The sequence below is a fragment of the Papaver somniferum genome, unplaced genomic scaffold (assembly GCF_003573695.1).
Source record: "Papaver somniferum cultivar HN1 unplaced genomic scaffold, ASM357369v1 unplaced-scaffold_10, whole genome shotgun sequence".
Taxonomy (NCBI): Eukaryota; Viridiplantae; Streptophyta; class Magnoliopsida; order Ranunculales; family Papaveraceae; genus Papaver; species Papaver somniferum.
In genome coordinates this window covers 3,863,865-3,889,492 of record NW_020618825.1, presented here as the reverse complement: position 1 = coordinate 3,889,492, position 25,628 = coordinate 3,863,865, and the positions used below count along the sequence as shown (strand labels likewise).

Genomic DNA, 25,628 nt, shown 5'->3' with positions numbered 1-25,628 from the left:
TATCTCATCCAGAAGTACCCTTCATTTTCTTATAGATACAGATACAAGTTTTCATGGACGAAGACGCATTTTTTCTACGACTATGTTTTGGAGTTTAAGCTGCAACGATAGAAAAAGAAGAGTTCTATAGATGGGTATTTGATCTTGGAAATGAAAGTCTTTCAACTATTGCAGTTACAGATATGAAAGACCCAACTCGGATCAAAATACTCGAGGAGTATTTAATTGTATCAGATGAGGATGGCGTGAAACAAATTGCATAAATTGTGTCCATCATACATCCAAACATGCCCCACATACATGGAGAGGCAGAGTACTTGAGTAAAAGATGTGTATCGGTGCCAACAAACGATAGTGTGGATGAAAGCCACCACATTGTTTCGACGGTCCCAAGAGAAACATATCATTTGTTGAGTTCATACAACATTACCCCTATGAGAGGATCCACTCAACATCAAGATGTTCCATGCTATACTAAAATTTTGATTTTCTTGCAATTTCCAGTAGTTTCGGACCATAAATCAGAGGATGGGTCTTTGCAACGCAACCCGATTAATTGTAAAAAAAATTGGTAAAAGGTTATTCAAGCATGAATCACACCAGGGAACCAGATCGGCTTCATCCGTACATTCCAGGGATGATATCGTCTCCTACTGCCGCAAACTTATCTTTTGTATTAAGAAGAATACGCAATTTGCCGTAAAAGGATGTTTTGCTATGACAATCAACAAGAGCCAAGGTCAAACCCTAGCGTATGTGGGCATCTATTTGCCAAAGCCACTTTTGACTGACGGACATATATATGGTAGTGACTAGAACGTTATCAAGAAATTTTTGAAGATTCTGATAAATTTAAGTGTTAAATTAACCATGTCTACCGAACCAATTTTGGCCACCTACGATGTAGGTTAGATACTTGTACATTAGAGTTAGTTTGGTGAGCTGTTCAACTGCGTTTGAAATGACAGCAACACTGCCGTGGTTTGGGAGCATTTTGTTTCTCAAGAAAAGAAGGATTTTTTTTATTTTTTTTTGGTAAGCAAAGAATGATTTTACCGACAGAAAGAAAAATAAAAACAACAATTATAACGAAGTTATGATGTACAGCACTTTCCTAATGAAACAAAAATGTGATTCAACTTCAAGGGGATTAGGTGAATATGTCATCTTTGGATGACCACAAAACGATACAACTTTTGACATACAATATTACATCATTTAACGTTGGAGTATCTTATTACAAGGTACTGGGATAAAATAAAATAAAGAACTCAGAATGAATTACAGTGAGTATACTATCCAACAGTGAGTATACTATCCAATCCTTCAGAACCAAATAAAGTCAAACAACCTGCCAAACAAACTTAACACAAGCTTATACAAATCCGTTTTTACTGTTTTTCGAAAGATACCTTAATTCTAAAACCCAAAATGATAGAAGGAGCGATATTCCACAATAGCTCGTCGATCTCGCACTCCATTGTTTACTGTAACAATCTTGAACTTCTTCTTCTTTTTGGGCACTTCGCCAAAGATGGCATTTCCCCAAAACCCTATGTAAATTACTGCCCCCTGCAAAAGAATAGAAGTCAACTCAAATTATACTCTAATATACAATTAAGAGGAATGGTTAATTGTGTAATCAGAGACTTACACAGAACTTGTAACCTGCATATGACTTCTCCTTTGGTGGTCCATGAGGATCTGTTAATGGCAATTAGCAAAGTAATTCAATAACTTGCGTAATTTAGCTCTATATCGAGCAATTCGAGACAAAGAAGAGTAGATATATGGAAAGGAGAGTAATTGACTTATTATGTATGCTTTACCTTTACCACTAGCTAGATTACATAGTTCACGACGCTGGATTGGTTTTGAAGATTGATTCGCCGATGATACCATTTGATGTGATATTCTACTAGTTGTGCCCGTAACTGTACGAGCAAAAGTCATCCAAGCTGCCATTTTCAGTGGTTTAGACAAAGAAACAGATAGAGAAGAAGGGAAAAAAAGCTTAGAGGAAAGTCAAGACAACACAATAAGAAAAAAATCTCACAGGGCTATACGTATTCTCGGGCCAGGCACATCACAAAAAAGATTAAAAAAAATTAAAAAAAAAGAAAAACTTAATTAAAGTGCTTGAATTGAAATTTATTATTTAGTGGAGTGGGTTTAACAAATCAAATGAGCATAAGTTCAGATTTTTCAGAATAGACTTAGGATCGTTGACTGTTTAGTCAACGGATTATCTTGACGATGGAAATAAGCCAGGTGTTTCACGTAGTACTCGGCTCACTATGCAAGAAACAGAAGGTGACCAATCGGAATCCATCTTTGGAATCCGACTCCAGCTCCAACTATAAAATTAGAGTTTTTTTTAGAGTTGTGGTTAATCGTAACTTCTGGTTGATTCTGATCCCACTATACTTTATTTTTGGTGATATTATGACCAATCACACACAATAAAAAAATTATCTAAAACAACTAAATATATAAAATTTCACAATATTGCCAAAAATATGGTAAAACATTATTATGAATATATTTAATCCTAATTTAAAGAGTAGTTATATTTGAAATTAAAATTCACAAATAAATCACATCAAAATAATCATTGTTCATCAAGATTTCATCAAATAATCATACCAATATATAAGATTATAGAAAACAACCCAATGTCCAATGTCCGATTACATTTTCTATAATTAAAAAAATTATCTTAATTACAATTCCAATTTACCAAAATTGAGTAAAAAATACGATTGGTTACAATTGGAATTTAAGATCCATATACCTATATATTGAAGGATGGATTTTTCCTCTTTTGTGAATAATTTAGTCTTGTCCAACAACAAAAATACAAAATCGAGAGCATTTTAAAAGAACATTGAGAACAATTGCACCTATTTTAATTGATTATAATTACATAATAAATTAAACTAACTTAACTGACATATTGAAATTCTAATAGAACTAAAAACGCTTTGATCAAGTTTGATAAAGCATAGATAAAATCTAAAATTAACATACACGGAGATGCGGATATTTACCTGCAAATCGAAGTATGCTTTCTCTGCCGTAGTAAAAAGAATTATTAATCCTGCACAGAAATACAAAATCATGAATTGAAAATCAAAATTTTGAGAGTGACCAGAAAATATTAGCAAAAAAGTCAAAATTAAATGAGTGAGTTTGATTATTATTTTCTTAATCAATATTTTTAATATATTTCATTCCAAAAAAAGAAGATGAAAAATAAATCAAACATTATTTCTATTAATGCTAAGTCGTGTAGAAGATGTTGAATGTTTTTAGACAAGAATGTTCCAGGTAAATACGGTAAAAAATATTATCTTATTGCTGTTTTTCGCCATAATGTTTCCTAAAAGTATTGAGCATACTAAAAAGAGATACTTTGTAAGGTAAAATAGGTGATTTTTATGGGTCAAGATTGCCAACCATAATACGGTAAGTATATCCAACAAGCCAATAATATGGAAATTCTAGAATTTTTTAGATACTGATTAATATTATTTCGGTATATTAAAAATAATTTTTAGATATTGATGAATATTATTTCCGTTTATTAAAAATAAATTAGTATAATTTCCTAAACAAAGTTTTTCTTCTCAATTTATGGGCTAGTTTCACTCTATAAAAAGCATTCCAGCAGACGTCCAACCCCATTGTTCGACGATGCTTCTATCTTTTGATGGCGGCTTTGATGTTTTTTCTTTTTTTCGATTTATGATTTCATCATAGGATCTGATTAGATCTGTTTGTTTTGCAAAAATGCCTCATATTTTCGATTTATGATTCTGTTGTCCGGTTTGATTAGCTTTGTGGTTGTTTTACAGAAATACCTCATATCTCAAGAGCCAAACAAAATCCAAGGTGGTGATATTTATTCTCCTTCGCAGTGATGACCTAGGTAAACATCAGAACTCCGAGTTTTGTAACAAAACTTCAGTTAATACATTTTCATGGACGTGTGTGTATTTGTTTTATATATGCATAAATAGTTAATTACTCGATAATGATGGTCGGTTGGGTTCGTTGTGCTATGTGAACTCAGAATGCTTGAATGTTTGAAGTTGCCGTCATTCATACTCTATCTCATTGGCAGACGATTTTGTATTTCAAGTTACTAATGACACTGTGAGATTTGAGAAGAAAAAAAAACACCAACCAAATGATATGAAATTGTAAGCAGAATCACCAAGAAACACTCAAACACCTTCAAAACTATAGAAAAAATTGAAAAAAGCAATAGATTTGAACACACTGCTATTGTTATACGCAGAATCGATGAAGCATTAGCTCTACACAACTACCGAATGGCCCCAAATTTTGGAATATCAATTTGGAGATTTTCGTACATTCGGAAGTCAAATGTACACTACATAAGCAGTATCGTGTTAAATGTGTAGAACAGCAACTCCAAGATTTTATTGATAAAATGGAACCCAGAAACAACTAGGGCTGCACATGGGCGGGTATGGGCGGGTATAAGCTAAAACCAACCTCGCACCCACATATTGCGGGTTTTTTTTTCATAACCAACCCCGCACCCACAAACAGCGGGCGGGTTTTGTTACCCGCCCGTTACGGGTTGGGCGGGTATGGGTTTAAACGGGTTTAAACCCGCTTTATATTCAAGTATTTAGAGTAACTTCTATTCTCCTTGATTAAGTGAGAAAAAAAAACCAAAACCCCCAAAATATTCATATCTAGGAAGTTCACAGATGAAGATTAAGTGTTGAATCTGTTGATTTTTCGATTGTTGTCGATTTCTGGTGAAGATTCGAAGTTGTTGTTGTCGATTTTTGGTGAAGATTTCTGGTAATTGTCGTTCGTAGGTGAAGAAGAAGAACTGAGGAGGAAGAAGAGGAGAGGCCGAACAGAGAGAAGAGTGTAGAAAGTGAATGAGGGTTATCAGTTATCCTATCTACTAGTATTAGGGTTTCATAATGGACGACTAGGATTAGTTTTATCTAATGGTATATAATCTGCGGGTTTTTTGGGCGGGTATGGGCGGGTATTAGCTTAAACCAACCTCGCACCCACAGATAACGGGTTTTTTTTCTTCATAACCAACCCCGCACCCACAACGGGCGGGTATGGATTAAAAACCCACGGACTTAGCGGGTACGGGTGGGTTTGGGTATCGTGGGCGGGTCTTGTGCAGCCCTAGAAACAACAGTCACTTTAGCACAAAGTTATGCTATAACACTTTCCAAAAGAAACAAAAGGTTTTTCAAAGGGATTAGGTGAAAATGTCATGCTTGGATGACCAAAAAACGGATACAACCTTTGCTTCAAAAAGAAAAAGCATAAGAAAAATAATACAACTTTGACATATAATATTACAAGGTACTGAAATAAAGAACTTCAAAATGAACTACAAAAGTCACCGTTCAATCCTTCAAAGTAATTAAGTCAAACAACTTGCCATACAAATCTAGCACAAGCTTATACAAATTACAAATCCGTTTTTATTGTTCTTTTAAAAATACCTTAATTTAATCCTGGGTCCGTCTCTGATTGCCCGCCACACCGAATCAACCACCCCACCGTGGTGTTGCATACTAGTGTCTCTTTAGTAACTATGAAATCTCTTGTGTGGTACAAAGAGGCTACTACTACCCCATTGGCATTTTTGAGGTTAGAAATATGAAGTGAACGAGGTGTAAGGGAAATTTGTGGGCTGATGCCGTGCCTCATCTCATGGGCCATTTAGTGTTTCTATATAACGCGTTAGGGTTCCGCAAGATTATTACCTTACTTGTAGAAGCCACACCAAGCAGTCGTACCAGTTACGCCGCGCATAACTACGATCCCCCCTGATTTCCTCCACTAACCATCTCCTTCGTTCCAACACCAACACCACCACTGTTATCTACTGTGCCACCACCATCACCAATGGGTTATGAGTTTTGTGTCTCATATTCATTGGAAGGATGGAGAGAGAATGGTTGATTTGGGTGAGCGGACTCGGAAATGGGGTTTTCATAGCAACAGAAATAGCTTCTAAGGTGGTAGCAGCATAGGTTTTCAATAGATTTCATTCCACTAAAATGATCGAGATTGATTTCAACATTTAGTTCATCAAACCTTTTCGTTGTCCAAACCTTTTCATTCACTCCCACCTTGAAAGATTGTTTATGTAGATTGATCCTCCATCATTCCATCTTGTTGGTGTGTTTAAACGTTCTATTGTGTCACAAATTGTCTGTTGAATCGGAAATTTAGACCAAATAAATTAAAAGTAGTTCACCAATTCAGCTAGGCTAAAAAGAATTTGAGAAGCTACCACCTGTTGTCTTGGAGGATCAGCTTATTAACTTATCAGATAGGCTAATATAGTCTGCAGGATTGGGCTGATGATCATGCTGTGGAAGTTGAAATCCCCTTTCCACGGCAAAATTTTAAGTAAAGAAGACACTCAAGTTTAATAAATTCCCTTGATTAATCTAAACACCAAATTACCTGCATTTTGAGGCATATAGAAATAGCAGCAGTACAACTCTAAATACGATCTTTCAATTTCATTATACTGCAAATTTTGATTAACATCTTTAGTTCGCTTGCATATTGTGTTTTTGTCATTGATAGGCCAAGCCAACAGATTTGATTTACAAGTTCCTGTTCCGTGCTTAAGAAAGACAAAGATTCTTCGAAGATGATAGAGTGATTCCATACATGCTAGGATTTGTTTTGTTGAAAGATTGGATATGCAAAGTGGATACATAAGGTCAGTTTAATTGGCTTCGACTTAGGTACATGACAACTGTGAGCACAATGACCTATGTTATCTGTTGTTGATCATCTAAAGCCAGACATTACTGTCTCTTACTAGGTGTTACAAATATGTAGTGACTGGAAGGATGAACTGCTGATCAAAGTCTTAGCTATATTTCCTAGACGTAACTGTTAAAACTAGTTATCACTGTAATTAAAAATGTGCAGTCCAAGTAAGCTTTAGTTATGGATCAAATGTGGTAAGCACTTACACTTGTAGAAACATATCAGAGACTGACTTCAATATTGTATATTGCTTTTCAAGTTTTCATCAACGGGTTCTAAATGACTAGACCCAAGTTGCGGGAAGCTAGCTTAGGTACTTTCATAGATGGACACAAATACAATGTAGATGGTTTGGAGCCTAGCTAGCACTGCCTTGTTTATTTTTTCTATGCGTTAGAATGATTTGTAGATGCGTAATGTCCATTTATCTATCGGTGTGCATGTTTCATGATGAGTCTTGTATGGTAAGTTGATGCCTATATGAGCTTCACTTTATCTACATTGTCATATTTCTGATTACATTTTTTTTTTTTTTATTATGGGTGATGCAAGGTTAAGATATTTGCTATGAATATGGATATTTGAGTGGTGTTTTTCAGAGAGTTGAATTAACCAAATCCTCGGATATTATAGGATTACTAATTTGCGCACCTTGATAGTTGAAACTTGTGCAGTCTTGTTATATCAGGCTACATTGCGCGGTTGCCTTGGGTTATGTACTTGAGCTTTTTTTTTTCTTTCAAGATTTTCTTGGGAAATAAAGTTTTGATGGATGAATTTTCCAAACACATTAATCATATACTCCCTCCGTCTCTAATATATAGACGGAGTTGTAAAAAATTGTAGTCCCACTAGATAGGAGGATTTTCAATTTCAAAATGAGTTTTTCCATATATTATCCTTATTTATCATAGGTAGCTACCACCATAATTAAATTTTATTTTTAATGTTGGAAATGTAGGAAATCAATAAAATTTCTTATTCTAAGAGAAATTCATTTTTCCGCCTATATATTGGGGACAGAGGGAGTACATTAACTCTGCATATATTGTCAGTATCTTCCACGTGGATTGAGGTTGAATCTATGTGCTAGGGATATAGAATCCTCAATAGCACTTATAATAGGTGATGTATCCTTTTGTCTTCCTGTTCAGTTCTTCATATGTTGGAGATACCATTACATCACCACCTGTTACCAGGCCTCTAACATGATGGCCCTCATTCGCTTCCTCTACGTTGAGGTACCATCACTAACGATCATGGTTGTCATCACAATTTCAGAAGCATCTGCATGTAGAACCTGTTGGAGTTCCAGAATCACCATCTTCTGAGGCAATAAGCCCATTTTCTACACCGCGTTTAGTTGTTGGAATAACTCAAAGCTGGAGTCAGTTTCCGAGGGAATAAGCACAACCTTCGTGTGGGACTCATCCTCCCACCACATTGGTCTGCCACAAGTAGCTTTCTTGCTGAATGTTGCCGATACTTAACCTTGACTTGAGATTTTGATGGCCTCATCATGCGTGATATACTTAGGCTTAGGGGTGTAAATAATACCCGAAAATACTCGGCCCGCCTGTACCAGAATTAACCCAAAGCCTGTTATGGCCCGTCATGGGCCACCCGACCTGGCCTGGATTAATTTATTGCGCGGTCTCGGGCTTTGCAATTAATCATGATGCCCGGTCTAATACCCGACTTGAAAGCCTTCTATGTGCCATTAATCATTTAATATCCTCTTAAAAAGACTTAAAAGTTATCATTTTATAATTGTCAATTTTGTGTCAAAAAAAATAAAATATATAGTTGTTTTTACTTATAATCGGCCTTTTCAAAACATTAACGGTAATAAATTTTCTTATTAGAAAGTTTATTGTACTCTAATTAATTATTTATTATAGGCTAAAATTAAAAGTTTGTCATTGTAATTTAATTATAAAATAATACTATCACTTACGGTATGCAATGTTAGAAAGAAAAGGATATTGTATTAGTAAATTCTCTATATAAAAACAGAGTTTCTTTAAGCGACGTGGTTAACCGGAGCTTCTAGTTGATTTTGGCCCCACCATTCTAAATTTCAGCCAATAGAATTTCAAGAGAATCTTTTGGTCCCACGAAATATTATTTGACCAATCACATTTTAGAAAATAGTTTCCTAAAATTATTGAATCTTATATAATCTTAGAAACATATCGAAACAAATATACCAATAAAACGATTTCATAAATATTACCATAAAACGATTTAGAATGATGAAATAAAATAAAATGTGCATTGTTCATCATGATTTCATCGTAAAATTAAATCAATCGTGTGAATAAAAAAAATAATCCAGTGTCCAATTTCCATTTACAGTATTTGTAATAAAATCACCTAATTACAGCGCCAAACTACGAATAAAAAAAATACTTGCAGTTGGTGTTAAATACCTTAGAAAAAAACATAGGAATCACTACAAGAAAGTTAGTGTATTGCAACATGTGCACTGTGTGGCAAGAACCCATGTTTCATGCGGCAATAGCCTCTTGCCACATCAAAATCTTTTGCCACACGCTGTGGCAACAACCTGTGTGACAAGAAGTTATTGCCACACCTTATGTAGGATGTGGCAAAAGGCAGGCTTTAGCCACAACATATGGTGAGGCAATAATGTGAGGTAAAAGGGTATTTAATAATTTTAATTCATTATTTATTAATTTATTTTTTATAAAAATATTTTTCCACACCACTTAGTTGTTGTTAGTCTTCTCTTGCAACAACATAAGTGTGGCAAGAAGACCTGCGTTGAGGCGACATTTATGCCGCAAAAGCCTATCAACAGAATTGTTTTCCAACATAGTTTATAAACCATTGTTGTGGTATATGATTCAGACAGTAAAGTAATATCTAAATCAAGCATTTTATTAACAAAAAATGATTCTTGGAACAAAGATTTCGAATTTCATAAATATAAGTATCTTACAGAATATAGTGATCCCAACTTTCACATAAGAAATAAGAAGAGATAAACTAAATTTACACAATCTCAGACTCTAATATCATGCTAATATAGACAGACTTGATACTTCAAATTAGACCTATTCTGTGCTAAATCCAATCCAGCGGTCCATTCCCAGGCCACAAAATTGTTTAAGAAAGTTGTCTAGATTTTATGAACAAAAATCAAGGAAGAACAAGTTCTTACACTTAGTTTGAGGTCTTTAAAGTGCTCCCTTGGTTTGTAAAGGTGATCTAAAGGTCCTGAAAGTTGTTCCGGAGTTGAATCAGACGTTGTGCAGGCAAACATCTGAAAAGGAGAACGGTGATTTAGGTCTAGGCATTGAAGACCGCCTCTAATTTTGGCAGGGGTACTCGGTTCATATCCACGCAAGTAAGTATCAGTTGGCAATGATATCCCAAATCAGTCAGGAAAATCCACAACTGCTCCTCCTCCACAACATTACAATCGGCAGCTACAGTAAACTAATATAAAATAAAATCCTTAGTCCTTGCTAATGGTGCAGAGGACTGCAGATTAGCATTAAATTGATCATGACTTTAAGAGAGTACATTTAAGGATGCAGCAAAAATGCAAAATTTGAAGGAAAGTGAGAAATTATATTGCACAGAAGAGCATAAGAGAAAAAAACAAATACAAAAAAAAAAACAGAAGTCAGTACATTAATGTAGGGATTTGTTCATGGTCTTATGTAGGCATTTGTTGATGCTGCTAACCAGACCAACCTCATTGGTTTTAACACAGAGAAAAGATTTAGTTCATGTCCAGCATTAAACGGCAAAAGTAGGAACTTCTTTTTTGGGAGACAAAATTATCCAGTCCACTTACTCACTATGAAATTATGCTCAGTCTGCATTTTTTTACTATCTTTTGATTCCTACACAAAATGTTTGAAATCAAATATCTAATAGCATTGGTCACACACTTATTGGCTGAGCAAGCGTTTGCAAGTGGGAATAGAAGTATATTAATCATTTGGCACCAAATCAGAGCTAGCTAGACACAGCGCCCTACCTACCATCACCACAACTATTCAAACTAACAACAACCACTATGATAATGTCAAGTTAAGCTTTTTTTTGTGTAGGAACGCATAACACATTAATTAACAGATGTATAAAACCCATAAAATACTAAACTAAAATTAAATCAGTAAATCAGTTACAAAAAATTATTTGGAAAACCTATAATCAAAGTCCCTAAAACTTTTCTCCAACCCTTGACCAAAATCCACAAATTCAGAAATTGAAATCATAACAAAAACGAAAAAAAAAATTCAATATATTATACCTGATGAAGTTGATGCTCGACATTGTAACGAGAATGATGAAGAAAAGTGCCGAAATTGAAAAGAGTTATGGTTTGTCCATTAGGACTTTGAAATCCGTAAAAGAAACGAGTCAGGTTTCATCGTTAGTCTATTTGCGATAAGAGTGATGAAAAATGGATCCTAGTACTGCATATTGAATGAGAGATCTGATTTCGAGAGAAAAAGATGAACAAAGGAATCCTAGAGCTGAGAATAGGAAACCCTCCATTTTTCTTTATGCGATACACCCGTGTAGTTATTTTAGATGAGGCCGTGGGGGGAGTTGGGAAAATTAGTGGAAAGTAATTTTCCGTTTTTAGTAATTAATTTCTTAATTACTTAATTAATAAAAAAAATCGATAATCAACTTTGCCACAGCAGTGTGGCAAGAGCATGATTTTTTGCCGCAGCATGAAAGGACATGCTGCAAAAAAGTGATTTTTTGCCTCACCTGTTCCTATTTGTGGCAAGATGTCTTCCTTTATGCCTCAGTTATTATCTGGTGAGGCTAAAACCCACCTATTGCTGCATTATTGATAGATGTGTGGCAAACAGGTGCGGCAATACACCCACTTTCTTGTAGTGAATATACCTGATTCAAATAACAAATTTAAATCCCCGATTAAAAGAAAATACCTGATATGTGAATGGCCCGAATGAATCCAAAGAAAGGTTTGATAATCCTGTACAAATAAAAATAATACAAAATCATCAGGATTATGATTTCCAGAGAAGAAAAAACCGTGTCAGCAACAACAAAAAAAATCAAGAATATGATTTCCAAAGAAAAAAGAAAAATCCTTACTACCTGCAAAAGAAAAAAATAGAAATAAATGTGGATATCAAAATAATAGGAAAGAAAATATTTTTGATTTAATTCAAAAGAAAAAAATATTTTCTATCAAAAAATTCAAAATAAATGTGGATATCAAAATAATAGGAAAAAAAATAAATGTGTATGATATCGAAATTATTAGGATATATGCATATATTACGATATATCTCCTTATATATGTTAGGAGATATTTAATATTTCCTAATAGAAATAAATGTGAATATCAAAATTCTATGATATGGATATTATTTCCGTATCATAAGTTCTTTTTTTGGAGATTTTTTTGGAGCCTAAAGCTCTCTATATAAGGCCCTTGCGCAGATGCCAAATTGTCACTGTTTTTTTCTTGGGTTTTCAAAAACAGGTTGATTTTTTTGGATCGTTCTCGCAGGCATTATTTTCTTCTTCCTCGCTATCTATATCCAGGGTACATCACGGTGAGAAACTCATCTCTTTTGACTACTATGCGTAATGCCATGTTTTTTTCAATGTTCAATAATAGTGATCATGTATATGTATTAAATATTTGTATCGCATAGTGATCATATATATGTATCTAACCGAATTTGAATATCCTTTTTGTTCCATGAAGTGGAAACCACTTTTGTAGCTAATATCTATTTAAAACGATTTTCATAAGAATATGATGAACAACAGTGGCTTGAGTTCTGCATATGAATCATATATCGGTAAATCTGCTTGATAGTGTCAGTTTATTTAGAGTGCGATTTTGCAATATTTAAACAATATGATTATTTGCGTACACGGAGTGTTCTTTAGACTTGATAATGGATGGGAGCGCTAATGCTGGGATTGGAGCGTGCAAGAGCAAAAATACGAGTATTTGGGTGCGGACTTTATGTGGTTGAATTCGTTTTATCATATGATTTGGTATTTTTGGGTTTATAAACATGTTATTTTTTATCAGAGCAACATGCAATTGGTATGTATTCCAGCTAAGGTTTAGCTGGACTTTTTCTTTGATCGGTGGTTGTGTGTGTGTTTGTTTCTTTGCAGATCATCACAAGAACATGCACTCTCTCTTCGTCATGTATGCAGGTTATTTGGTCAAGATAGTTGCGAGATGCCGTAGTATCTAAAATCTTTTGCCGTATCAGGTTACCAAAAATCACACGGATGGGTATGTTGTTTTTTATATTTTATGTTTTTTTTTTTTTTTTTTTGCATCCCTTTTCTTTTTCTGCCTCGTTTTTTTTTCTTCTTCCAAGGGCATATATTTTTCTTGCATTTTTCTCTACCAATCTCTTTTCATCCATTATGACCAAACAACCCTTTAAATGTAACAAGAAGTAAAATGGTTCTCATCTGTCACTTTTATCTCACAGCCTCCACAAAAGGTAATGGTCTCTTTCACTCTATAATGAGTTTGTTTTCTTAATTATTTATTTTTTTATGATTTGAGATTGGGTTCTTTTTATTATTGGAATTTATAGGAAGATGGCGGTACTGTTTACGGTTGCAATGAACAAGTGCAACTTTTGAATGTCGCTGACGTACGAAATATAGAGGCGAATTCCATCACATATGTGAGATTTTTATGCAAATTTTTAATGTACTGCTCGAGAAGGAGAATTGTTATTGCAACCGACTTCTCACTCAGAGGGGAAATTGTGTTCATGGCTACAGGGAAAAGATACTTAAGCATTTTGGTATATTGAACGAAGAAAAGTGCAACTCTAGTGGACGTTATTTTAATCATACACCACATGATTTTTTTTCTGATTATACACCATATGGACCATATTCTGGCTCACAGTCAATACTGCATCTATTTCGACAAACTTATGAATCATGTTTTGGCTCACAATCAATAGTTTACTTCATCCATTTTTGTATTAGCCAACCATATGAATTAAGTTCATCTCTTGAAATGATCTCATTGCTATAAATACTAAGGCATTTTAGGAATTCTTGCTACAAATGATCTCATTGTGGTCACCTGACATGATTTAAGAAGACATTTAATTAGTAAACTAAACCAGAATTAAATAAGATCACTATCCAAATACATCGAGTCCAACGGGGATATCATTATCCAAGATATAGTTTCTTGCATCTGTATCTTTAACTGGCATGAACTTCCAAGCTTTTCCAGTTTTCACTTTATCTGCTATAGAAATGGCAAGGTCTGTAAACAATCTAAATATGGTGTCTTTGTGTGTTTTGTCTATATTCACTATGTTAAGAATCTCTTCCTGTAATCTCTCTCTACGTAAAGCTCCGAATTTCAGTTGTGGTTTGCTTATCAACCCTATAAGTTTAGTTAGTTTTTCTGTTTGTGCTGCACATTAAATACTAATGGTTAAGGGTTTGTCATCTGATTGCAGTGAATTCTGTATGCCAAAACCAATGGGGGATTAGGGAAGAATAGTGAGTCAATGTTAAATTTTCAGGTTTTCTCTTTTGTTGGGAAGAAATTCGAAGGCAAGAAGAAATTGGTATATCGCTTTTTTCTGAATTGTTTGATTGATTCTGTTTTTACGGGATTGTACTCGTAACATTATGTGCAATCGGTCAACTACAAGATTGATTGACAGTTCCAAACCCTTTTTGATTTTCGTTAGATTTTGTGATTGTTATTGTATTTAGTAATATTAATGCATATATTTAATTATGTGTTCAATTCTATGATGCTTCGCTATCATAATTCATCCGCTACTGCAACCACTGTTGGCAGAGTTCTGTTCTTCGTTATATTGCACTGATGCAAAAATGAAGAGTCTTGCGCAATTGATTAACCATTACCAGATTAACCATTACCATACTCTTTATGGATATCATTTTTCATGGAACCAGTTCTTTTTTTTTTTGCTTGAAAGGTCTCAATCTCCGAACTTAAACTTTCGACACTATTGTATTCCTTCGGTCAAAGTCATCAGCATTATGCTTACAAAATTAACTGATGGTGAGCATCCTCACTATCATTGTTTGTTATCTTTAAGATTGTCACAGTGTCATTAACACCATCTTTCTCACACTATGAAAGTACAGTTAACAAATATCTAAGAATGTATATACTGGTTATAATCCTGATATTTTCTTCTCAGTAATTGGAACTGTTTTTTTTCTCTTTTCCTTATTGCCTTTTTTTTTGGCTTTTTTGTAAGTATTGGCTCATGTTGGCTTTTGTTGGTATTGTTTCTAATGCTCGTGAAGGAATTAATTTAATTTTGCTGCCTTTTTAATTTCTCATAATGTTGTTACTCATTTTCACTTGGTTTTCATATCCGTAATAATGCTTATGAGTTGCGGGATATGTAACAGCAGATTGGTTGGTTACAAAATAGGAATAAAGTCAGTAGAGCCGTTACATTTGCTTACACTCCATTAATTGTATGAACTTTCACTACAAGAAAACTTGGTTTAAGTGACCAAAATATCAGCAAGATCACAAAAGTTTGGTCGCTTTTAAAGTTAAGCAACCATGTTTGCAATCACCAAACACATTGGCTGCTATTAACCTGTTTCCATTATATCGTAGCAAGTAAATAAATTTGTGGGTTGCTCCAGCATTTTTTCCAGTAGTACATAGCGAGTAGAATAGTAGCTTAGTAGCTATTTACTTCAAGCTACCATAAATCAGCAATTCAAAATATGTTTGGCTGGTAAAAAGGGAAAGTGAAGGGCTCTAAATAAACGTGAATTTTGTTATAGAATTTAGCAGCTTTTTGAAATCCTCTACCAGTCATGGAGTGAGTAATTGTCAAGTACTGGATAAGGTCAATGTCACCGATTAAGCATTAAGCATAGCGAACACTAAGGACTCTTACAATTATACATCATTTCTGTAAGAGGAAATATCTCAAACATTTTATATGCCTAACCAACATTCTACCAAGTATAAAAACAAATTAATTGAAAGTTAATTGAAAGTTCTAACACAAACCCAAAATTAGAGTTAATGATTAGAATAAGAATATAAAAACAAATCAGAAATCAATTATATATACTGGTGATTGATGATTCTCGTGCATTTTGTTGATCTAGATAGGTGATTTCAATCAAAAGAGGAATATTTGCTTCAAGAAGCAAAATTGATTCAGTGAAAAGTGGATGTTCTGTTCTTGTATGGGAAAGCTCGGGTAGCTCTCTGATCCGTGTGGTGTTCTGTGGCTGAGATTGAAAGAAGTTGACAATGAGGTGGCGATCCATGTGATATTTTTTGTTTGCACAAACATAGAGACTATAGTTTGTTATTGGCTAAAATGAATATCATACAGATCATGACATTTTGTGGCTGAGATTGAAAGAAATTTCCAATGATGTGACGATCCATGTGATAGTTTTTTGTTTGCATAGACATAGAGAGTATGGTTTTCTATTGGCTAAAACGAGTATCATACGGATCATGACATTTTGTGGAAAGGAATTGCCAATGTAGTGGTGATCCATGTAATGTTGGTTTTAGGTTTTCTATTGGCGAAAATGAATATCATATGGATTGTACTATTGGAAAGTAACTATCTAGAAGGGAAAAAAATATTATTAGCAAATTACGTGATGTTCTTTTGGTCAAGACTGCTAATGGGGGAGCGAAATTGCTAGGGGGTACCGTTTCATATGAGACAAAAGAATTATATCCGATCCTGGCTGTCGGATCACTCAAACGGTACCCCATGCTAATTCCGGTCTCCCCATTAGCAGCGTTGCTTTTGGTTGATCCAAAATTTGCATTAATCCTAATTTACAATGTGACCAGAAATTTTTTCAATAATGTTTAACGTGTTTAATAATAACGGATCCATGTTAATTTTTTAGTAATTTCGTACTGTGAATTGACATTTTCCCAAGTTTGACATTGGTTATCGAGTATAATTAGCATTTTTTCTGATGAAAAGAGGGTTCTCATAAAACCCCAAATTTATTTATTTGATTACCTCATTTAAAATGAAGTTTGGATTGTTACATAGCGTAAGTGGCAGACATACATACCCTCAATTTACAATGTGAGTTTTTTTATCTACATGAAACCCGATAAAATGGAAAAGACTAATCTGAATAATAATATTTGATTATTAAGAATCACGACGTTGAACAAAAGGTAATAAAAATAAATGAAAGTAGCAACATTAGTGAGATCCCGTGCAATAACTTCGACAAGCTCAAATACAATTGGGTTAACTATATAAACCTAGTGAATCAAAGAAAAACAGAGTGAGGTCGAGCGATATATTGGATAGAAATTGATAGATAACATGTGAAATTGATTAAAGTCAACGAACATTTAGTTAAAATGATCTTCGGTCTCTAAGATTCATTCTCATTTACATGATCTATCATGACCTATCTTCACCGACCTAAGATTAGAGAATTTGTGACTTTCACGAGCAACAAATATAGTACGCATACTCTTTGGGTTTGAGTTCAGGAATAGGGGAAGGTATGCATACCCCTTGGATTTGACTTTCACGAGCTGGCAGTTATACGCATACCCCTTGAGACCGCATTCGTGAATCAGAGGTACGCATACTTTTGAACGACCATTGTGTGTGGTTTAGGCGAAGATAGTTCTTGCTCAACCTCTTGTAAATCACATTGAGAAACCGTAGAACCATTATGTGTATGTGTAAACTGTTTGTGCTCAACCTCTTGTTACTCACACTTACCATATAAACCCAACGAATCAAAGAAAAGCAGAGTGAGGTCGAGCGATATGTTGGATATAAATTGATAGATAACAGGTGAAATTGGCTATGTCAATGAACATTAAGTTAAAATGATCTTCGGTCTGTAAGATTCATTCTCATTTACATGATCTATCATGACCTATCTTCACCAATCTAAGAGTAGAGAATTTGTGACTTTCACGAGCTTCCAATGGTACGCATACTCCTTGGGTTTGAGTTCAGGAATAGGGGAAGGTACGCATACCCCTTGGATTAACTTTTTATTTTTCGCTATAACTAAAATAGAGATAAAAAAAATGTGGGTGTATATTTGTGGTTATTTATATAGATTTTCCATATAGAAGAAAATATTTAAAAGTCTCTAATCCTCCTTATTTATAAGGATTATCCTTAAGACGTGGATGTTTATACACCTATACCGTGGGAGCAGCCCTTAAAACAAGGTTATATCAAAAGAAAAAAATAAAAAAAAACTCTTTTTAATAAGAAAAAGTAAATTTGTTATTAAAAAAAACACTGAAAATTAACATAAAACTACTGAATAGGCATAAAGATGCAATAGCGATATGAACCCTCAGATATTCTTGGACATTTACACGTGGTAAAAAAGTTAAAACATTAGATGGTGATCAGCCATCCAAACCAGCGTTGGAGTTAGTATTTGTCGAGCCAAGCAGCACCGTAACTAAAAATTCGATACTTTGTTGAACGTCCGATCATCTCGAGATCGATGGCTCGTCTCAAAAGAGAAGGAAATCCTAACCCTATCCTTATCCTTCTTCCATTCCCTTCTCCTCCTCCCTTTCTCCCTCATACTCTCTCTGCTAACCACCCATCTTTATCTAGATCACAGCCTCCTTTGTCTCTCTTTAATCTCTCTCAGTCAACCATCACTACCAACACTACTACCTATTTTCCACAAAGAGAGAAACTTAATTTTGTTCATCAAGGGTGTAATATTTTTTTTTCCAATGATCTCATATTGTTGTTTTTGTATTTTCTAGATTTGAAGATTATTACTGAAAAAAAAAGACAGAAGAGGAATTAATGATAAGAGAAAGTTGTAATTGTTAGTAGTGAAGACGAACAGGAAAATGATTTATTTCCAATAGTTATTCATGATTTGAAGATGATCTCATTTGATTGAGGGTCAGAGTCTCCTTTTAGTAGATGTGAATACCATGGTACTTCTTCTTCTTCTTATATCAATCTTTTTTTACTCTAGCAGAGTTTAATTGAAATGATGGAAAAAAAATTGTCACTGAAATGCTTAGATTTTATATATTGTGTTTTTTTTTTTTTTTGCTAGACGTGGATTTTATTTGTTAAAAAGTTGACAGTTTGATTTTATGTTATGAGTTAGATCTGATATTTGTTTGTAACTAAATGCAGGACCCAAATTCATATTTTTGTTGGAGGACCAAATCTGGAATAATTACGCTATTAATCTCAAAATCAGAGCTAAAATACAGATCAGGATGAGCTTTGTCCAGTGATTTTTGATGGGATTGTAATTTTATTTTACTTTTAAGAAATGGAGGTTTTATTTTATTTTTGTGAAAATGAGATTTGTTTTCTTGTAAAAAGATGATAATGTAAATTGAATTTAACAATAATAAAATTGACTAATTGATTTATTCAGTTTTATTTTTATTATTCATAATAACCAGTATTGGTTTTAATTTCATTTTATTATTCATCTGAATTTGGTGATATCGGACATTTACCTTACTGGAATATTACCGTACCGGAATATTTTGAGCAACTACTTGCAGATTAGATGCTCAAACTTATACGAAAACTGATGCAGCTGGACATGTTACTCGCTTAGGGACAGTTGGACTAGATTTAGACCAGTGGCCTTATTACTCGCTGAAGGATGGTTGGAGTAAATTTAGACCAATGACCTTATTACTCGCTCAAGGATGGTCGGAGTAATTTTAGACCAATGACCTTATTTGGTCGCTGCATGAAATTGAAACATAACTAAAGCGAGTGCATAGCTGTTGCAAGTCTCTACAGATCCCACCTCTTGCAACAACGGAGCGAGTGCCACTTTAAGTTGGTCAAACCCCTTGAGCGACCTAAAACGGGTTGTTGCCACCAAAATCGACTGGTTGCTTAATCTAGTTTTTCTTGTAGTGTTCTGTGATGAATTCGAAGAAGGGGGTCTTGTTTGTTCTTCCACCACATTCTCATACGAAACTACTACCTACCACCATCAATCTACATGATTGCATTGCTGGTTTATGACGGCGTTCTTGAGGGAAGCGATTTTTTAGATGTAGAAGAAGAGGGATAGTTTTCTTAGGGTTTTCTTTGTTTGGTGATATTAAATACTAGTTTGTTGGGTCAAAGCAAGTCAAGGTCAATGAGTCCCGTAGCCTAAGTAGGGGTGTAAATTCAGGCAGGCCAGGCCGCCCGACCCAAAAACTAAGACAGGCCAGGCAGGCCATGCTTAATATTTATGAACCCGTAAACAAATTCAGGTCGGGCAGGCCGGGTAAAAGTAGACAATTTGGTACCCAAAGACTGCCCAATGCCCGCTTTTTATACGGGCAGGCCAGATCGGGCCAGACAGACTACTATTTTGAATTTTTTTTCTTTTTTTTTTTAAGTTTAAATTTTCAAATGAATGGTATTAAATGTACTAGTTTATCACTCGTGTGATGCACGGGTCTGTTTCTTTTTTTCTTTCTTTCTTACGAAATATCGGACGCGCTTGAAAAAATCAATAAGCTAACATCAGAGTAGGTATGTAAGGAAATAATATGAACAGAAGAGGACCAAAATAGATATGGAGTAAAGCATTCTTCTCTGTCATGGTAAGGAACGATCGTCGACATGTAAAATATTCTTTCATCACTTTTACGTGCACAACTTAAGAAATCTCACCTCAAAATAATTACCGCATTGAGAAAAACATCAAAACAAACATGAATAAGAGTTCCTTTACAGTTAGTGAAAGAAGAATGAAAAGTTCCATATATAATCTACTTCCTGGCTCTGTTTCCTTCATTATGCTTATTCTATTGATGCAGGTTGCATGCAATACTTTTGGGCATGTGCAAGATACCGAAATCATTGGATAAGAAATGGACCAGTAATGAGCAAGACCTCCTAATCTTAAATTCCTAAAGGTACAAACGATCTCGCTTTTTAGGCAAGAAATACATATAACTATTAAAAGACGATGATGATCTCCATGACGGATCTCAAATCCTTAACATATAACTATTAAAAGAGAATTAAAAATCGATTAAAAATTGGAATTCTTGACATAACCACGCACGGATCTATTTATCGGCCGTGTAATACTGGAATCATGTTTTAAAATCAATTTTATTAGCACAATGGTAAAAAAACAAAAAAACAAATGAATAGTCATGGGCTTGTAGCCTCTTCAAAGCCAATAGTGATTTAGCATCTTGTTTTTTTTGGGTACTCGACGATCTTGTTTTGTTTTTCCTTTTCTCGATACAAACCTAAAAATAATTTTGCATGGAAGTCATCGAACTAAAAATGTTATAAAAAAATAGAATCAAGCAAAAAATGGGGAGACAATATATAGAGATAATGGTAAAAAAAATTACATGCATATTTCATTGTTCCGGCAGGTGCAATCTTAAATTTATATGCACATGCTTGTATTTTTAATTGAAAATAAAAACCACTAAGTCTATCATGACTTGATATTTTCCTCCTTAAGCTTTTCCTTCTACTTTTCATATTGTCTTTTTGGGATAATATCTGAACATATACGTTCTCCTTTTGAAAAAGCCATATAGAAATTAAGAGAACATAGTAAAAACCACTTACGTTTATGTGGAACAAAATCATATTCAACTGGAATGCATGATTTTTAGGAATTAAGTTAATACTAAGTTACAAAATATTGAGTTTATGTGGAACCAAAAGATAAATATTGTATGACATCAAGTTCTAGACACACTACAAGAAAAGTTGGATTAAGCGACCAGACATTTTTGGTTGGAAAAGCCCATATTGAGTCGCTCTATCCCTTAAAGCGATTTAATTTGGCTCTCTCTCTGGAGTTGCAAAAAGTGGGATTTCAACAAGCAGCTAGGCAATCGCTTTAGTAATCAAGCAATTATCATGTAGCGTCTTTTTTCTTAATTGCTTCATGGCTAGACCGACCTTCCTAGAGCAAGCAAAATAGTGATCGCTTTAAAGCTAGACCAACCAAAATACAGCAAGTGAAACGATGATCACTTCATAGATAAAACAACGATAATAGAGCAAGTGAAATGTCGATCGCTTCATAGATATACCAACCATAATAATAGACCAAGTGAAATACCTGAAGTTGGTTGCTTACATTTTTGAGCTACCAAACTTTTTGCCGGTTACATCTGTTGTTCTGGTGCCGGAAGTATCTGGCCGATTTCGATTTAGATAATCCCAAATTGAAATTAAAGTTAAAATAACAATTAAAATTGATACTAAAACAAATTATGAACCAAATTAAAAACTGAATCAAGTTTTATCATATCACATAGATCAATTTACATCATTTATTAAAAAAAGAAAATCTTTACAGGAACAAAAAGATTAAAAATACAAACTAATCATTTCTTAATAAAATGATGATTACAATTTCCTTAATTTTGAAACAAAAGATGAACACTCCTTCGACTTTGTAGCACCTAGCTCATAATAAGAGATTCATACTGCCATCATCATTCTTGTGCTTAAGTTCCTGGAGATAGTGGATATATTTAAGAATACACATAGAACTGCATATTTCAATAATTTGGAGGAGATCCAAACAGTAAACAAGGCGTACCATCTAAAAAATGAGGGCAAGAGTACATAACATAACTCTCATTGTCTGACAAATATATGGTGTCAAATTGATCCTGTACGAAAACATAGGTTAAGCGACCAAAATCTTGTTTATACAAGACTCTACTAGATCTCGTGTTCTTTTCCCATGTGCGAGAACAGTTAATTTAATTAAAATAAATCAACACCAGGTAACCTAAAATCAATTGGATCTGAAGATCGAAATGATACATACTCCAAAATAACATTCTTCCATTTTGATTAAAACTACAGTATGCATTTGCACCAAGTAGCCTTGAGGGACAAGAAAAAATTAAAGATAAAGAAAGAATTATAAGCAAACACACAGAACAAGAGTTTAAAGTATTAAATCTGAGGTTTATCTACATAGGATCAAACAGATGATGGATATTCAAAAGCCCCACCTAAGAGCAGGAACAGGCTCTACTTAGTCCCCAGGTGGCTTTTGGGCGCTTAACAACTAAAGGGCTTGCCCGACTAGGCTTCGCCTAAAAGCTGAGTACGCAAAACATAAAGAGTAAGAGAAAGAAGACCAGCTTCCTTCTCTTCTCCAATTGTTAAGAGTTTATATTTCTTCCAAATAATTTTAAACCACCTCTGTCTCTCTATACACATGCACAATACTGCATATACATATATCGATAATATACTAATATCCACCAAGTCCTCGACTAGTCCTTCTAGGCACCATCCCCCCTTGGCCACCTAGCGACATTATCTAGAGTTTAGCCCTTAGATCATCATCCTCAAAGGGTCATTTGATACTTCTCCTAGTTCTAACATGAATAGAAAAAATAGATAATAACAACCTTGTCAACATTTTAAAAGCAATGATTACCTTCCTTCGTGGGGCGCGCAAAAACCCCTAAGAGAATAGACAGAGTAATGCCTTTTAGGATCAGGGGACAATAAAGAAAAGGTGCTGCTTCTGAAGGGAAAGGCAGAATACCATCTCCTTCATAAGATTCATTATCAGGCTGTGCTGCCATATCCTCTTCAGTCTCGCGGCCCCCTTTAAGATCCTCTCCTTGCATCTCGTACCCAAGTTGATCATCGTGGTCGTTATCAGTGGAAACGTAATCATCCACAAAGTCCTGCGACACGATTTTTTCACCAGAGAAACTTTAATCAGAGCATCATTCATGCAGATTAAGACTCTGAACAACTACAGATTATTGCAGCAGGAAACAAAAAAGGAGTGCATGTACCTCTATGACTTAATCTGGTTTCTGCGGGTGGAAGACGCTCGCCATAACCACCTTCCACTTGAATTGTCATCCCTGGTGGTGCTATATAAAACAAGCAATGTACTAATTTGTAAGGATCACAGAGATACAAGCTCAACAGAGATGTAAAAGAGCCACGGTGATTACAGAATGTAATATAAAAGAGTGACAAGAGAAATATTAAGATTCACCATGAGTAAGATGATGCACAATATTCAACATATGTCAGTTGTCTAAAGACTAATCCAATTGGCTAGACAAGAAAAAAACAGCTAAGATCTACCATCATTGACCGGGCATGTGCAGCTCCTTGGTCAATTAAATCACCTTGCTCATCATCCATCTTTGCTCAGTTCCATATTCAAAATGAAGATAAATTTCCTATTGGATAACCATTTGTGCAGTTCAGCAGGAAGTGCAACATTGTGTATGACAGAGATAAATGAAACATTAAATCCTGATGTGGAGGCACATTATAGCAGCACATATCTTTACTTAGGGACTCTAACGGAATAGGACCAAACTTGTATCCGAGAAAAATAATTGAAAAGCAAAAAGCTTATTTGATACTTAATACGACTGCATATTCTCATGAATGGGGATGCCATTCGACACAATTCATATGGGCCTATGTACTATGTTGAGAATAAGTTACCTAAGAGATGGAAATGTGAATTCCAGTCCTTTTCTTGTCCAGCGAATCCAAAAACTGGCTGAAACCTTTTCCGCGTGGAAGGAGCTCCCTTCACCCCCATAGGTCTTCAATCACCTCTACCAGCTCCAGGAACAATGCCATGTTGACAAAGGGGCAAACTTGGTTTTAGAGACCTCCAGTACCAACATTACCTCCACCAGGTACCATTGCTAATGCCAAATGAAAAAAAGGGTTAGTTCGAATGATAAATAACAAGGAAACCAAGTGGGTAATCACCACGGAGAACTCCACCATCTGTCTCAGCACAAGCCATCTCCCATATTACATATTCATTACCAGTGTCTCAAGATTTACCAGACCACACACCACTAACACAGACACCCATACTCTTCATTTCACAACCTGCTCAACCCACTTAAAAATTCTTCTTCCAATAATCTAAGCATTCGAATCACATAGAGAACCATTTAGTTCTTCTCTACTCAGCCGACATCACCGATTTCAATTCCTTCTCTTCTGTAATCAATTCCACCTACAGTTCAGTCAAAATCTTCATCTCCAATTTCTTGTTCAAACCCTAACTGTAATTCACCATCCATCTTGATTTCTAGCAGCAGCAACACCAATTCCACAAATCGAACCCATGATTAAGAAACTTTAATCAGAGATGGAAGAGATAATGAATTTTCTGTTGTTGATTCGATGTTCAGGGATGGAGAGATATGATTCTTATGGCTAGGTTAGATGTTGAGTGAAGAATTGAAAGGGGTTCTGAGATTGAATCAGTGAAAGAAGAAATCAATAGTAGATTACGAATCGTTTGATTTAGGGTTTGTAGAAGGTGGATCTGAGGTATTCAATTGATGAGTTTCTGTGACTGAGGTTGTGATGATTTTCACCAGAAATTGCAGATGAGAATTAATATGGGTCAATTAAATCAAGAAATGGAGATGAAGAAGAGGGATTGAGAGAAGAGCAGCGGTGGTGATGGAGCGCCGACGGTGTGCTTCGGAGGAGAGGAAGAAAGAAAGAGAGAACCAGGTTGGAATTAGAGTTCGAGTGCTCGAGGGATACAACCAAGAATGAAAATTAAAATGATCGACGGACCATATCTCGTTTGATCCACTCATACGGATCAAGAAAAAGATCTTGATGGTTGATATTATATTTTGGATGTTCATACGGATTGAGAAGTAAGTGTGTTTCTGTTTGTGCTAATACGAACTCATGTATCCGATTTTGTTATCAACATTCGACACGAAAAAAATCCAAAAAAAATATTAATAAATTTAGGACATTGTTATCGACATTATGATATAA

General features: G+C 34.8%; 1 protein-coding gene across 1 annotated transcript; it reads right to left on the bottom strand.

The window, feature by feature from the left end:
* Positions 1-1,258: 1,258 nt before the first annotated feature.
* LOC113326719 lies at positions 1,259-1,967 on the bottom strand. The gene is made up of 3 exons (XM_026574385.1): positions 1,830-1,967; positions 1,655-1,704; positions 1,259-1,572 (listed from the first exon to the last, which is right to left on the bottom strand). Exons 1-3 carry the CDS (start codon positions 1,963-1,965, stop codon positions 1,420-1,422), a joined length of 339 nt encoding a protein of 112 aa, XP_026430170.1. The 5' UTR covers positions 1,966-1,967; the 3' UTR covers positions 1,259-1,419.
* Between the last annotated feature and the right edge of the window lie 23,661 nt (positions 1,968-25,628).